The 12,929-nt window shown below is 42.4% G+C and overlaps 2 protein-coding genes across 4 annotated transcripts in view; one reads left to right on the top strand and one right to left on the bottom strand.

The window, feature by feature from the left end:
- CRLS1 (cardiolipin synthase 1) overlaps positions 1-10,110 on the top strand; it is a 33,786-nt gene extending 23,676 nt beyond the window's left edge. For 2 of the 3 annotated variants that reach the window (XM_011968066.1, XM_011968067.1), the window contains exons 4-7: positions 1,140-1,225; positions 1,847-1,915; positions 4,313-4,404; positions 7,138-8,112. In XM_011968066.1, the coding sequence (XP_011823456.1) occupies positions 1,140-1,225; positions 1,847-1,915; positions 4,313-4,404; positions 7,138-7,222 (332 nt within the window). In that variant the 3' untranslated portion in view covers positions 7,223-8,112. Of the gene's footprint in view, positions 1-1,139; positions 1,226-1,846; positions 1,916-4,312; positions 4,405-7,137 lie in introns of all 3 variants that reach the window. The other variant, XM_011968065.1, reaches the window with a different exon arrangement.
- Positions 10,111-10,604: 494 nt separating this feature from the next.
- The window catches only part of LRRN4 (leucine rich repeat neuronal 4), a 15,194-nt gene continuing 12,869 nt past the window's right edge, over positions 10,605-12,929 (bottom strand). Inside the window, exon 6 of the mRNA XM_011968078.1 lies at positions 10,605-12,292. Coding sequence (XP_011823468.1) covers positions 11,074-12,292 — 1,219 coding nt within the window. The 3' untranslated portion in view covers positions 10,605-11,073. The remainder of the gene's footprint in view (positions 12,293-12,929) is intronic.

Genomic DNA, 12,929 nt, shown 5'->3' with positions numbered 1-12,929 from the left:
ATAAAAGATATATTCACAGTTAAAAACTTTCTGTGGTGCAGAAGGATATAAAGTGAAGCAAGTTCTTTGCCATCTCATTCCCATTCAATAAGGAAATAGGGGTTCCTTAGGTATTTATTTGAAGATATCCTTCTGTTGGCTATGGCTCTGGGACCATAGTGTAAAATCTGAGGAATGATGACGGAACTATTGACAAGTTGAATTCATTGAATGGACAAGGAGAAAAACAGCAATCCCTAGGAAGGAACTGGCTGGATAAGTATAAAATATTTCAGGCTGGGCACGGTGGCTCATGCATGTAATCCTTGCATTTTGAGAGGCTGAGGCGGGCAGATCGCTTGAACTCAGGAGTTTTAGACCAGCTGGGATAACATGGTGAAATCCCTTCTCTACCAAAAAAAAAAAAAAATTAGGCATGGTGGCATGTACCTGTGTTCCCAGCTACTTGGGAGGGTGAGGTGAGAGGATTGCCTTGAGCCCAGGAGGTCAAGGCTGCAGTGAGTCGTTACCGTGCCACTGCACTCCAGCCTAGGCAACAAAGCAAGGCCCTGTCAAAAAAAAAAACAAAACAAATACAAAAAAAATTCTGTTTCTCTACTAGTTGCACATAACAGCAAATTTTACTCTTCAGAGAATAGTCTAAAATGCAGAACAAGCAATCAAAGCTCCTGAGATTCCAGAAGAGTTTGAGGCCTCCCACATCCTTCACCACCCCTTTCTCATCTCTTTCCATGTAATTCTGAGTATGGTGATCTTTTTTTCAAATGTACAGAGCTAACTAAGAAGTAGCAAAGGAGGAGAGAGTGCTGAGTACAGCTGATGCTGACAACTTCAGACCAATAGCTTAAAAACATGCAAGAAAAAAACATAATCGGATGAGAAGATCGGCATACTGAAACGCAGATACAGACTTCAAAGTTATAGTCTGTACTTCACTTTGTTTTGAGGGCGGGTTAAAGAAGAATATAAAAATCAGTAGTTTGCTATAGGGAACCCTAAACCATCAATAGGTGTTCATTATAAAACTATTTGTGAAAACAGCAGTTTCTGGTAAGGCTGAATGACATGTTATTATATTCATAATATATGTTAGTAATTTTCAGAATCCCAGTTAAAATTATTTTATGTTTGATTTTCAGTTCCGCTTACTTATATGATCATTTCAAGAGATGTAATGTTGATTGCTGCTGTTTTTTATGTCAGATACCGAACTCTTCCAACACCAGTGAGTTTGTTTCCAAAAAGTATTCTTTTAGCATTGTATATGATTTAAGGAAAAAACAAAAAGATATTTTTTAAAGTCAACCTCTTTTCAATTGATGGCACGTGAAACCCAGACCAGCCAGCCCATATCCCTAGAAGCAAATTGTTTAAAGGTGTTTCACATTAGGTCCGAGACATATTGTCTAACCTCTACCATGGATAGTCTAGAATTGGTTTTAAAAATCACAGTTGTATGAACATGGAATGGTTTGTTTGCATATTTGTTCATGAGCTCTATAAATATTTGAGCACAGACGTGTGGCAATTAACCTCTTTTGGCTCCCAGTCTACTGAAAATAGAGCGGTATTTTGTTCATTTTATTTTTTAATTCAAAAAAGAAAATAGTGAATAAGGGAATTTTGAGTTTAGTAAAATTTTATAAAGCAACTTTATAGGTATTGTGTTTGAATTTTACAGCAATTGAGAAATCTATAAATTTTTTAAAACTCAATTTTCAGTATATATTGAATGTATGATTTATAAAATTATGTTGTTACCTGACTATAATAACAAAATGTCTATTTTAAATAAAAATGTCTATTTTAAACAATAAATTAATTATCTTTTTTGGTCCTCTGCCAGCGAACACTTGCCAAGTATTTCAATCCTTGCTATGCCACAGCTAGGTTAAAACCAACATTCATCAGCAAGGTAAGAGAATGCAATGTTCTTTTAAGTTATCCCTTTGTAAATTTTTATTATATGGGATATAAACCTCAGTCAAGAACAGCTGAAAATGAGACAAATTTAAATGCATAGAGTATAGAGGCTAGAGAGTGGCGTTAGGCAGGCAACTTTAACCCAGTTCTTTTTTTTGTCCTCCATTTTTTTTGGATCATCCTTTACATGTTGTGCCTTGAGTTGGTGGTCTGAGAATTTAAGCTCTGAATGAGGTAATTGGGCCACTGTTCAGGGAAAGGGAATTGAAATGTAGTTGTTCCTTTTTTTTTTTTTTTTTTTGAGACAAGGTCTTTTTTTTTTTTTTTTTTTTTTTTTTTTTTTTTTTTTTTTGAGACAAGGTCTTACTTTGTTGCCCAGGCTGGTATGGAACTCCTGGCTTCAAGCAGTCCTCCTGCCTTGGGCTCCCAAATTATTGGGATTACAGGAGTGAGCCACCAAGCTTGGCTGTAATTGCTTCTTGATTGAGTTTCACAGATTATGAAGAGTCCCTTGTGGTTTCACTCCCCTCTTCCCTGTGGTGAACACACCAAATGGCCGTTCATTTTCAGGATTGACAGTTAAGTGGAAAGGCGTAGGAGAGTAGGAAAAAGTTTTGTTCACTGATAAACAACTGCTACTCTTAGTTGTCCATTCTGTTTTCCTGAGCATTCAGGGCAGTAAGTATATGCCAGTCTGCACACAAAAAGGATACTATTAATGCCTCTCAAACCATATTTGTTTTTCTAGTAGTTTTGATAAGTTTTCTCTGTTCATTCTTTTGTCCCATATTTAATGTCAAGGATTTAACAAGTTAAGAATGCCCATCCTTTTTGGGAGAGAAGGGTGGTGGCTTTTATACAGAACTCCCTGGGGTGGACTTTTACCTACATGCATAGGGTTTGGGTTTTTTTTTGTTTTTTGTTTGTTTGGCTTCAAGTGATTTGTATTTATATTGTATTTGAGTGTAGCACTACATGGAAAGTGGCTTAAAGAGGTACAGGGACAAGTGCCTTAAACCCTTATAGGAAGTCCTTCAGATAAAATTTATTTTTTATTTCATTTTATTTTATTTTATTTTATTTTATTTTAAAGATGGATTTTTTGCTCTTGTTGCCCAGGCTGGAGTGCAGTGATGCGATCTCGGCTCACTGCAGTCTCCACCTGCCGGGTTCAAGCAATTCTCCTGCCTCAGTCTCCCAAGTAGCTGCGATTACAGGCGTGCGCCACCTTGCCCAGCTAATTTTTTTGTATTCTTTAGTAGAGATGGGGTTTCACCATGTTGGTCAGGCTGGTCTCAAACTCCTAACCTCAGGTGATCCACCCACCTCGGCCTCCCAAAGTGCTGGGATTACAGGCGTGAGCCACTGCGCCCGGCTATTATTTTTTAAAATGAAGTGTCATTTGGCTGGAGAACGGGTGATAGAACAGAGGTGCTTGTCTGCTTCACTCCTGTTTTCATACTTTACAGACTCTTCCATGGAATGCTTCTCATGATGATAGAGGGAGTGTCCAGTGTGTTTCTTGTTCTATTTTCTTTTCTCCCCAGTGCTGTCTTTTAGTGTAGGGAAGCCTACTCATTTCCTCCTTTAGAGAGGTTCTTTTATGGAGATGAGTGCTTTGTCTTTGAAATAGGGTCTTGCTCTGTCCGCCCAGCCTTGAGCGCAGTGATGCAATCATAGCTCACTGCAGCCTTGACTTCCCAGGCTCAAAATATCCTCCCACATCAGCCTCCCAAGTAGCTGAGAGTACAGGTGCACGCCACCATGCTTGACTGGTTTTTAACTAGCTGGTCTTGAACTCCTGTGCTCAAGTAGTCCTTCTGCCTCAGCCTCCAAAAGTGTTGGGATTGCAGGCATGAACTACTGCATCTGTCCTGAGATGCGTGCATTTTAATTTTCTAACCTCACAAGGTTTGACAGGCAAGAAAGGAACATCAGATAAGACCCTAGGAAATCTAGGTTCCAGCTTTGCTTCTGTTGTCTGCTGTGACTGCAGGCAAGTCACCTAACTCCTTACTCTTTTACCCATGAGGAGGTAGCCTAGTTATTTTCATATTCTATTTTAATGGGCAGTTGGAAAAAAGGCAAATAATTTTGTAACATTTTTGAGTTGCTGTGGGAATTCAAGGTAGTGGTATTTTCTGACAGTTGTCATTACTCTCACTCTTAAGGGCAGCTGTGCAGACAGATGGGTCAGTTAGTGAAGTTGACCCTTTTGTGTGTGCTCACCTGTGAATGCAAGCTTCTTGGGCAGGGACAGTGTAGATGAACTGCAAGCATGCTGAGGGTATGTCATGTTATAGTGTGATGGGCTGTGCTTTTGTCTTGAACGCTTGAAATAGGATCCAGTTAGCACTATTCACTTAGAACTCTTTCTTTTTTTATTTAGGTAAATACAGCAGTCCAGTTAATCTTGGTGGCAGCTTCTTTGGCAGCTCCAGTTTTCAACTATGCTGACAGCATTTATCTTCAGATACTGTGGTAAGCTAAATTTAGAATCACTGTCTTAGAATGTCAACAGAATGACTTATTGTGATAGCCCTAGAATGACCTTGTTCTTACAGCATTTATCGAGCACTGACTGGATAAAGCTGTGGCTATATTTTGTGATTGATACCATTGTTAAGACACTTCCTGTGAAGTATGAGATGTAGAAGTTAGCTTTCATACCAGTTAAAAGGGATAAATGGTACTGATAATGTGTTAGGGTTTTGGAGGAAGAGATAACTTCATAGGAATAAGAGGGACGGTTTCAGGGAGGAGGTGGTGGTTGATGCATGAAGTATAGGTGGATTGTGTAGGACTCAGAGGAGGCCACTAGGTGAAAGACAGGGCCTAAGCCAAGAGACAGTGTTGGAGAGCGGGTAGGGAAGCTGAGTCCAGCCTGTTGAAAGGGTTGTTGTAGGAGGGAAAACTGGAGAAAGGAGTTTGAATTTTATTATACTAATTGCTTATTTATCATCTTAAAAGTGTGTCAAATTCATGCTTTCAGAGTTCAAAATATGTCACATTGATATTGGAGTATTATATTTTGGCACAATTTTAACTAGAATTAAAATTATCTTGCTTGGTACAGTCTGGACCAGAAAGTGGTGACTAATCACAGTCAGTTAAGCCAGGCAAGCTTTTAAAAAATGACAACTACTCTAAACTTTTTAATTTAAAATATTTAAGTGTACATTTATCCCAATTCATCTTATACCTTCTGATATAGGATGAAGACTTTTTGAATGCAGGTCCATCAGTGGGAGTTTTTTCTTTCTTGGATAAACTACATCCATAATACAACCTCTCTGATTTTCATTTTCTACTTCTTTAAGGTGATGCAAGAACTTAAAACATTTACAAAGCAGTCTAAGAACTGTTTAGATTTTTTCCCTAGTCTTTTCACAATCATCTTGCCTATTTATTTTGACAGTACTTTTTTCCCCTAGGTACCCATGAAAACAGAGACAGTATTTTTTTTTTATCAAGTCACCTTTATTGAGTCTTTTGTAAAGCATCCAATGTAGTTTTCAGAAATAGCAATTTAAAAAAAATTTTTTTTTTTTTTTTTTTTGGAGACAGGGTCTTGCTCTGTCACCCAGGCTATAGTGCAGTGGCATGATCATAGCTCACAGTAACCTTGAATTGCTGGCCTCAAGCGATCCTCCCACTTCAGCCTCCTGAGTAACTGGGATTACAGGCATGTGCCACCACACCTAGCTATTTTGGTTTTTTTTAATTTAATTAATTTTTTTTTTCTTTTTTTTTTTTGAGACGGGTTCTCACTCTGTTGCCCAGGCTGGAGTGCAATGGCCTGATCTCAGCTCACTGCAACCTCTACCTCACGGGTTCAAGTCATTCTCCTGCCTCAACTTCCTGAGTAGCTGGGATTACAGGCACCCACCACCATACCTGGCCAATTTTTATATAGTAGAGGCAGGATTTCACCATGTTGGTTAGGCCGATCTCGCACTCCTGGCCTCGATCCACCTGCCTCGGCCTCAAAGTGCTAGGATTACAGGTGTGAGCCACTGCGCCCAGCCACTAATTTTTTATATTATTATTTTCTGTAGAAACAGGGTCTCACTATGTTGCCCAAGCTGGTCTCAAACTCTTGGCTTCGAGCAATCCTCCTGCCTCAGCCTCCCAAAGTGGTAGGATTATAGTCATGAGCCTCTGCGTCCAGCTAGAAATAGCAATTTTTCTAACACATAGATTTCATTGGTTTATGAATTTAGTATATCAAAGTGGCATGAACAGATTCAAGATCCAACAAAAGGGAATCTTGATTCTGCCTCACCTAATAAAAGCAGAAGTGCGTGGGTGCACTAAAAAGTAATCTCCTAGCTGTGGGCATTCAGCATGCCACGGGCATCAGTTGATGTCATTTCAAGGAGAATCCAGTTAAGGGTAATTTGGTAAAGAAAGCTGAAATTTATTTAAAATTACTCAGATAACTTTAGAATTCTCAAAAGCTACAGGAAATAGAGTCTGGTACCCTGAGCAGCATGGAGCAGTAGAAGGAGCATGTGGGCTTTAGAGCTGAAACCAAATCAGGCTCAAACATAGTTCTTTGATAAGCCCTGAGCAAGTTCTCCGGGTCTTCCATTTCCCCCTTCTGGAGGATGAGTTTGTTGTAAGAATAAAATGAGAATGTAAGACACCTAGAGGATGCCTGAGTAAAAAATGACAGTTGCTAGTAGTATTTATTTGTAGGGCTCATTACCTAGAATAATTTTGTTTGACATTACTAATTAAAATGAAGTCTTAAAGAAAAGCAGTGTATTTAGACTCTTGTAGTTAAGAAAAATTACACCACAGAGCCCTTTTTACTTTTGTTTTTTTAGACGGAGTCTCGCTCTGTCGCCCAGGCTGGAGTGCAGTGGCACATCTTGGCTGACTGCAGGCTCCGCCTCCCGGTTCACGCCATTCTCCTGCCTCAGCCTCCTGTGTAGCTGAGACTAGAGGCGCCCACCACCACGCCCGGCTAATTTTTTGTATTTTTTTAGTAGAGATGGGGTTTCACCATATTAGCCAGGATGGTCTCTATCTCCTGACCTCGTGATCCGCTCGCCTTGGCCTCCCAAAGTGCTGGGATTACAGGCGTGAGCCACTGCACCCAGCCTTTTTGCTTTTTAAATAGATCTTTTGCATGTATTCATTATGATTCCTATTGCTACTGTTTTTTAGACTTGACAACTAAATTTTATTTCTTTTCTTCCATAAAAGGTGTTTTACAGCTTTCACCACAGCTGCATCAGCTTACAGTTACTATCATTATGGTCGGAAGACTGTTCAGGTGATAAAAGACTGATGAAAGCCATCTATCACCGTTAGTAAGGAAGCAGTATACATCAATGGGAACAGGGCCCGTGGAAATCTACAGGAGTTTCCCTATTTTGGTGTTCAGCTTGAAAAAGGACTTGTCAGAACCAACCATGTCATCAAAATTTAAGTAATGTGCATTGAAAATAAGGTTGATCATGGGAATATGCAGAATTTCCAATGTATTTTTAAATACAAATAAAACTATAATTTAGAATTTTTAATCTTAGGTTTCTTGATTAATTTATAAGAGATTAATTATTGTCAGTCTTTTTTATATGTTTTCTACAAACATAGTCCAGAGCATGGGCAGAGTTGACACCTCTCTTAAGTGAAATTTGGATTGCTCACAAAGCACTAGGAAATGTCGTGGGGTTCAAATATATATCCTACACAACTGGGCAATACATTTTTGTTTGACTTTTAGGTCTGTGTATACATTAACAGTTCATGTAGTTAATACCTGATCATTTGGGATAATGAAAGTGAAGTTAGTTGTAGATGAAGTAAAGTTAGAGATTTAAAATGCAGTAAGTTTTTAAGATAATAATCAAACAGAATAGAAGGTATGAAGTTCATTTTCGGTAGTCTTCCAACCTCTCAGGGCCTAATAATTTATGTATGAGGATAACAGGTAACAAAGATAGTCGAGATACGAGAACGTGTCTATTAGTCTTTGCGTCTAAAAGGCAGTGAGTTACATTCCTGCCTTCCACTGTGTTTCTGACATAGCAATGTTTGATATCGGAACCTGGATTCATGTATTATGTAAATAATATCAAGCTGTATATTTTTCAAAGGTTTTTTAAACTTTGGAGACTCTTCTTTTGTTAAGAAGTTAAAGGAATAAAAGAGCTGGAAAAAAAATTGTACCTTCAACTTGGGTTGTTCCATATAACATACTTATTCTCTGCTGTTACGTAAGTTTTCCAGTTCACAAAGTCCATTCATGTACATCACTTACACTTAAATTGTAAAAATAATTAGTCTGATCATCTGACTTTAAAAGAGTCTTGCTACAAATACATCATATTTAGGAGAATGCGGAATATGGGGAATGGGAGAAGACGACAGTCCAGGGGTAACCGGTTGTTGCTGCTTAACAGTAGAGGCCTATTGTTGCCCATCGTCCCTGGTTTTAATCCAAGCCTATTACAGAATACTGCAGTGAGATTATCCATTCTCAGCCTATTGAGCTGCATTAAATTAGAATGGGAGGCTGTAAGTAAAACTCATGCCTCTTGGCCAGGCATTCTGCACCAGTGTGTCCCTCTGTGGCTTGCTGGTCCTGGCTTCTTTGTTCTCAGACCGGCGGCTGAGCTGCACTTGGCTTGGAGCATACTGAAGCCTGCAGCCAGGGACAACACCATTGAATCAGATGGAGGGGGTTGAAAAGGCAGAGAAGGGGGCATGTGGCTGGCTATTCTTGCTCTCTGGAGAACAGCTTCATTGTTAGGAGTAAGGCTGAAGGTGGACTTCCCACTGCTGAACCACCCAAGAGGCACACTGAGTGAGTCTCTGCATTAGTAATGGGTGAGCCTCATAAGAATAATGTTTAAAAAAAGGGAGGACTTGAAGTAGCTATGGGAAAATTTAGAACTTTGCACCTTGTTATGCTTATTTATGGTTTAATGTTGATGCCATTTGGAGTGACTTAGGGCTTGGACCCATAATCTTTTTATTATTAAGGTCTCAGTCTGGCTCTCGTTAATAAACTTTTTCCACTTCAACCGTTAGAAAAATGATCCAAGTCTCCTCAGGCTTTTGGATACTGAATTGTTATAAAACACATCAATTCTGCCAGTTTATAAAACATTGGAATTGTATTTAGACATGTCTGAGTACATACTTATTTATAGACTCAAAACATGATGAAAATTCATTTCAGTGTCTTCACAGAATAGGCTTAACCTTGACAGTAAGCTTAAAAATAAAGCATTAGTGTCATTTAGGTACATGTCTGAGGATTTTATACTAATTAGATTTTGGGCTTTTGCAGTGCATTTTAGTTGGGGCCTCATTCCTGAGCCCAAGTGACCCTTTCACCTCAGCTTCCTGAGTAGCTGGGATTATAGGTGCACACCAACCGTGCTTTGCAGTTTCGTGTGTGTGTGTGTGTATTTTTTTTTTTTTTTTTTTACAAGCACACACATCATAGCTTTGCAGTTTTTAACCAGAAGCTGGTGGAGATCTTTGAAACCATTTATTCCAATTCTCTTAGTTACATTTATGATGAAACTAGGGATCTACCTTAAAATTTGGGGAAGCTCTTTCAAAACTTCAAACACCTAGAAATATATAGTGCAATTCAGTTTTAGTTTCTGCAGCATGGTTTGGAAACAAAAGATACATGGGATTTAAACTTGATTTGTTTTCTTCTTACAGTAGAAGTAAATGCTCTTGTGGGTTGAATTGCATCTTCCAAGGAAGAGATGTTCACATTCAAACCCCCAGTACTGTACATGTAACCTTATTTGGAGATAGGGTCTTTTTAGATGCAATCAAGTTAGAATTAGGTCATACTGGATTACAGTGGGCCTTAACCCAATAACTAGTTTTTTTGGTTAAAAAAAAAAAAAAAAAAAAAAGGAAATGTGAACAGGGAGACAGAGAATGCCGTGAGATGATGGAGGGATAGATTGGAATGATGTCTACAAGCTAAGGAATACTGAGGATTGCTGCCAACCATCCAAAGCTGGGAGAGAAGATGGAACAACTCCCTTGGAGCCTGCAAGAAGAACCAACTCCACTGATGCTTTGATTTGGGATTTCTGACTTGGACTGTAGGAAAATAAATTTATGTTCTTTTAAGCCAGTTTTACTAACTTGTTATGGCAGCTGCAGGAAATTAATAAATGCTAATGTTGAAAATTAAAATCTAGAAATATGGCTCTAATTATAATTTCATAGAATCATTTTTTCCCCTGAGTTTCCCCTGAGTTTGTATAAAAGTGAAAAAGTAGAGGGCAGAGTAGATGCCTCCCACATGAAGACAGATTTTAAGGCATTGTTTGATGCACTTAGGGCAGAGAAACACTTGGGCTTCTAGCTAGAGTCTTGGGTTCTCTTTAGCTCATTTCTCCCCTCTAATTAAGAAAAAAGATTTCCAAAGTTTATTATGCTTCCTAAAAAATGAATTTATAATTCATTTGTCCACTTAGTCTTAGGTGAAATAAGTAAACACTAACTTAAAAGGACAGCTTTTCCCTGTGTTTGACAAATGTTCCCAGAAAACTGGTTTTAACTGTAAAGCTGGAAGTGTATTTTCTTGTCATGTCCTGAAATGGAACTAATAAACCCAGAAGGCCTTACGAAGCAACCATTAATTAGCTCTCCCCCTAACCCCGGTTCTCAGGAATTGGAACTGGAAATCCACTGGAATTGATTTCTTGAATAACAGAGCTCATTATGCCTTAGAGCTTGACCATGAAGGAGCTTCCGCTGGAAAGACCTGAGGATGTGATTTCTAACGATCAAAGAGGCTGGGTTATGCAATTTCCCTGTTTCATCCCTTCCAACTTCCATACACTATTCTACTGGATAGAAGGGCACTGACTGCTGAAAACCCCAAACGAAACAACACACAAGAAGGCCTGGCCGCAGTGGGGAGCGATCTGGCATTGACCATCAGGTTTCTGGGAACAGAGAGTAAAGTAGAAGGAAGGGAGGGCAGTTGTTCCTTGGACTGAGACACTCAGTGTGGCAAGTTCCATGTGTGCCCAGGGCATTCTGGCTTCACGGGAATTAGAAACCCTAGGAGCGGATGGGGTCGTTTTTGACCTTCTGTACCTTTCTGCGCTCAGATCCAGTTCGGTTAGAGGCGTTTGCCCAGAAGCTGGGCTAACTGACGGTCTGGAGCTCCAGCGGGTAATCAAAGGCCGGGTTTTTGCAGGCCACTAGGTGCGTGTCGCAGCGCTGCAGGCGTAGCGTCTGGCCCCGCCTGCAGAGACACGCGGACAGCACCAAGGTACTGGCGAGCAGCAGGCCGCTGGCTGCGCACATCCCGGAGAGCAGGAGCGCAGAGCTGGGCTTGGTGGTGAAGGCGGCGCACGGGCTCCTCCAGCCTCCAGGCTCCTCCAGGCTCAGGCCTGCCCTGTTGGCCGCCAGCACGCACACGCGGTAGGTGGTGCCCGGCGACAGCCCGTACAGAGGGTGCTGCCGGGCCGTGGGGTAGATGACCCCCACCACCGACTGGTTCCCCGCCCAGCCCTCCGCAGAGTAGCGGATCTGGTACCCGTGCACTACCGAGTTGGGGGCACACCAGTGGACCAGCGCCGACGTGTCCGTTGTCTCCGTCACCCCCTGCAGCCTGGGCGGGTCTGGGATGGTGTCTTCTCCGCTGAGGCCGGGGCAACGGCACCGGGACTGCCTCTGCAGCTCAGCGCACGGGGTCTGTAGGTGCTTGCAGGGATGGTAATCACAGGGGACATCCTGGTGAGGCATTCCCACCTCCTCCTTCCTCCCCTCCTCCTCCTCACTGTAGTCGTCTAGCAGCAAGACTGGAATCCCGCCCTCAGAAGGACTCGGGTTTGGGGCTTGAGGTGTGGCGTGTGTCCTCTGGCCGGGCTGAGGCGAGCTTATGGGGGTCCACGAGGTAGGGAAGGGGTCCAGGAGCTTGCTCGCCAGTGGGGTGGAGGCAGCTGAGATACTAGGCTCAACGACAAGCCCGGGGACATGTTCTCCTCTGTGCTGGGATGCGGTGGCGCTGGCAGCCCTGGGGAAAACGCTGGAGTTGCTGTGACCTGCTACAGAGTTGGTCGTGGAAGAGGCAGTCCCCTCCTGTGCATCGCTGTGCGGCCATGCAGCTGTCGTGCGGGAGCCCACGTTAGGGGCCTTGGAGACACTCTGCTGGTCTCCCTCAGGCTGGGTGGCAGGGGCTGCGCTGGGCGCCATGGTGGGACCTTGTGGGTAGGTGGAGTGGTTGAAGCCGGGTGGGTGTGAAGCTCGGAGAGTAGTGCTTTGGTCGGACTGGCACACTCCAGGCAGCTGGGAGAGTGACAGGGAGGCTGAGAAGGGGCCGCTGGATCCCGCAGCTGGCGTGCACACAGTGTCTGCTGCCCTGGAGGGGAGGCCAACCAGTTAGAAGACGTCTGGCTTCAGGGACGCTTCTGGGCAGAGCTTTGAATCCTCACTGCCAACGTCACCCCCTGCCAAGCCCATCAACGCATCTCTGCCAGGCACCCCAGGGCACACACGCTGCACACATCACCTAATTGATTCTGCGGAAACTTTGGAGGAAGCTCCTGTCCTCACTCCCATTGGGCAGAGAAGGAAACGGAAGTGTAGAAGGAGGAACTAATTGGCCAAGACACCATAGCTAGCAATGGCAGAGCCTATCCCCAGGCAAGCACTGTGAGAAGGAGTCCAGATTCTCTGACTGTCATTTGCCATTTTGTTCTCACCTATCTGCTTCCTGGCAAGAGAGCACTAGTAATAAAAATCATAGTCGGCCGGGTGCGGTGGCTCACGCCTGTAATCCCAGCACTTTGGGAGGCCGAGGCGAGCGGATCACGAGGTCAGGAAACCGAGACTATCCTGGCTAACACGGTGAAACCCCATCTCTACTAAAAATACAAAAAATTAGCCAAGCGTGGTGGCGGGCACCTGTAGTCCCAGCTACTCAGGAGGCTGAGGCAGGAGAATGGCGTGAACCCGGGAGGCAGAGCTTGCAGTGAGCCGAGATCACACCACTGCAC

This window comes from Mandrillus leucophaeus, unplaced genomic scaffold, assembly GCF_000951045.1.
Source record: "Mandrillus leucophaeus isolate KB7577 unplaced genomic scaffold, Mleu.le_1.0 Scaffold828, whole genome shotgun sequence".
NCBI lineage: Eukaryota > Metazoa > Chordata > Mammalia > Primates > Cercopithecidae > Mandrillus > Mandrillus leucophaeus.
This window is presented reverse-complemented; position numbering and strand designations above follow the sequence as displayed.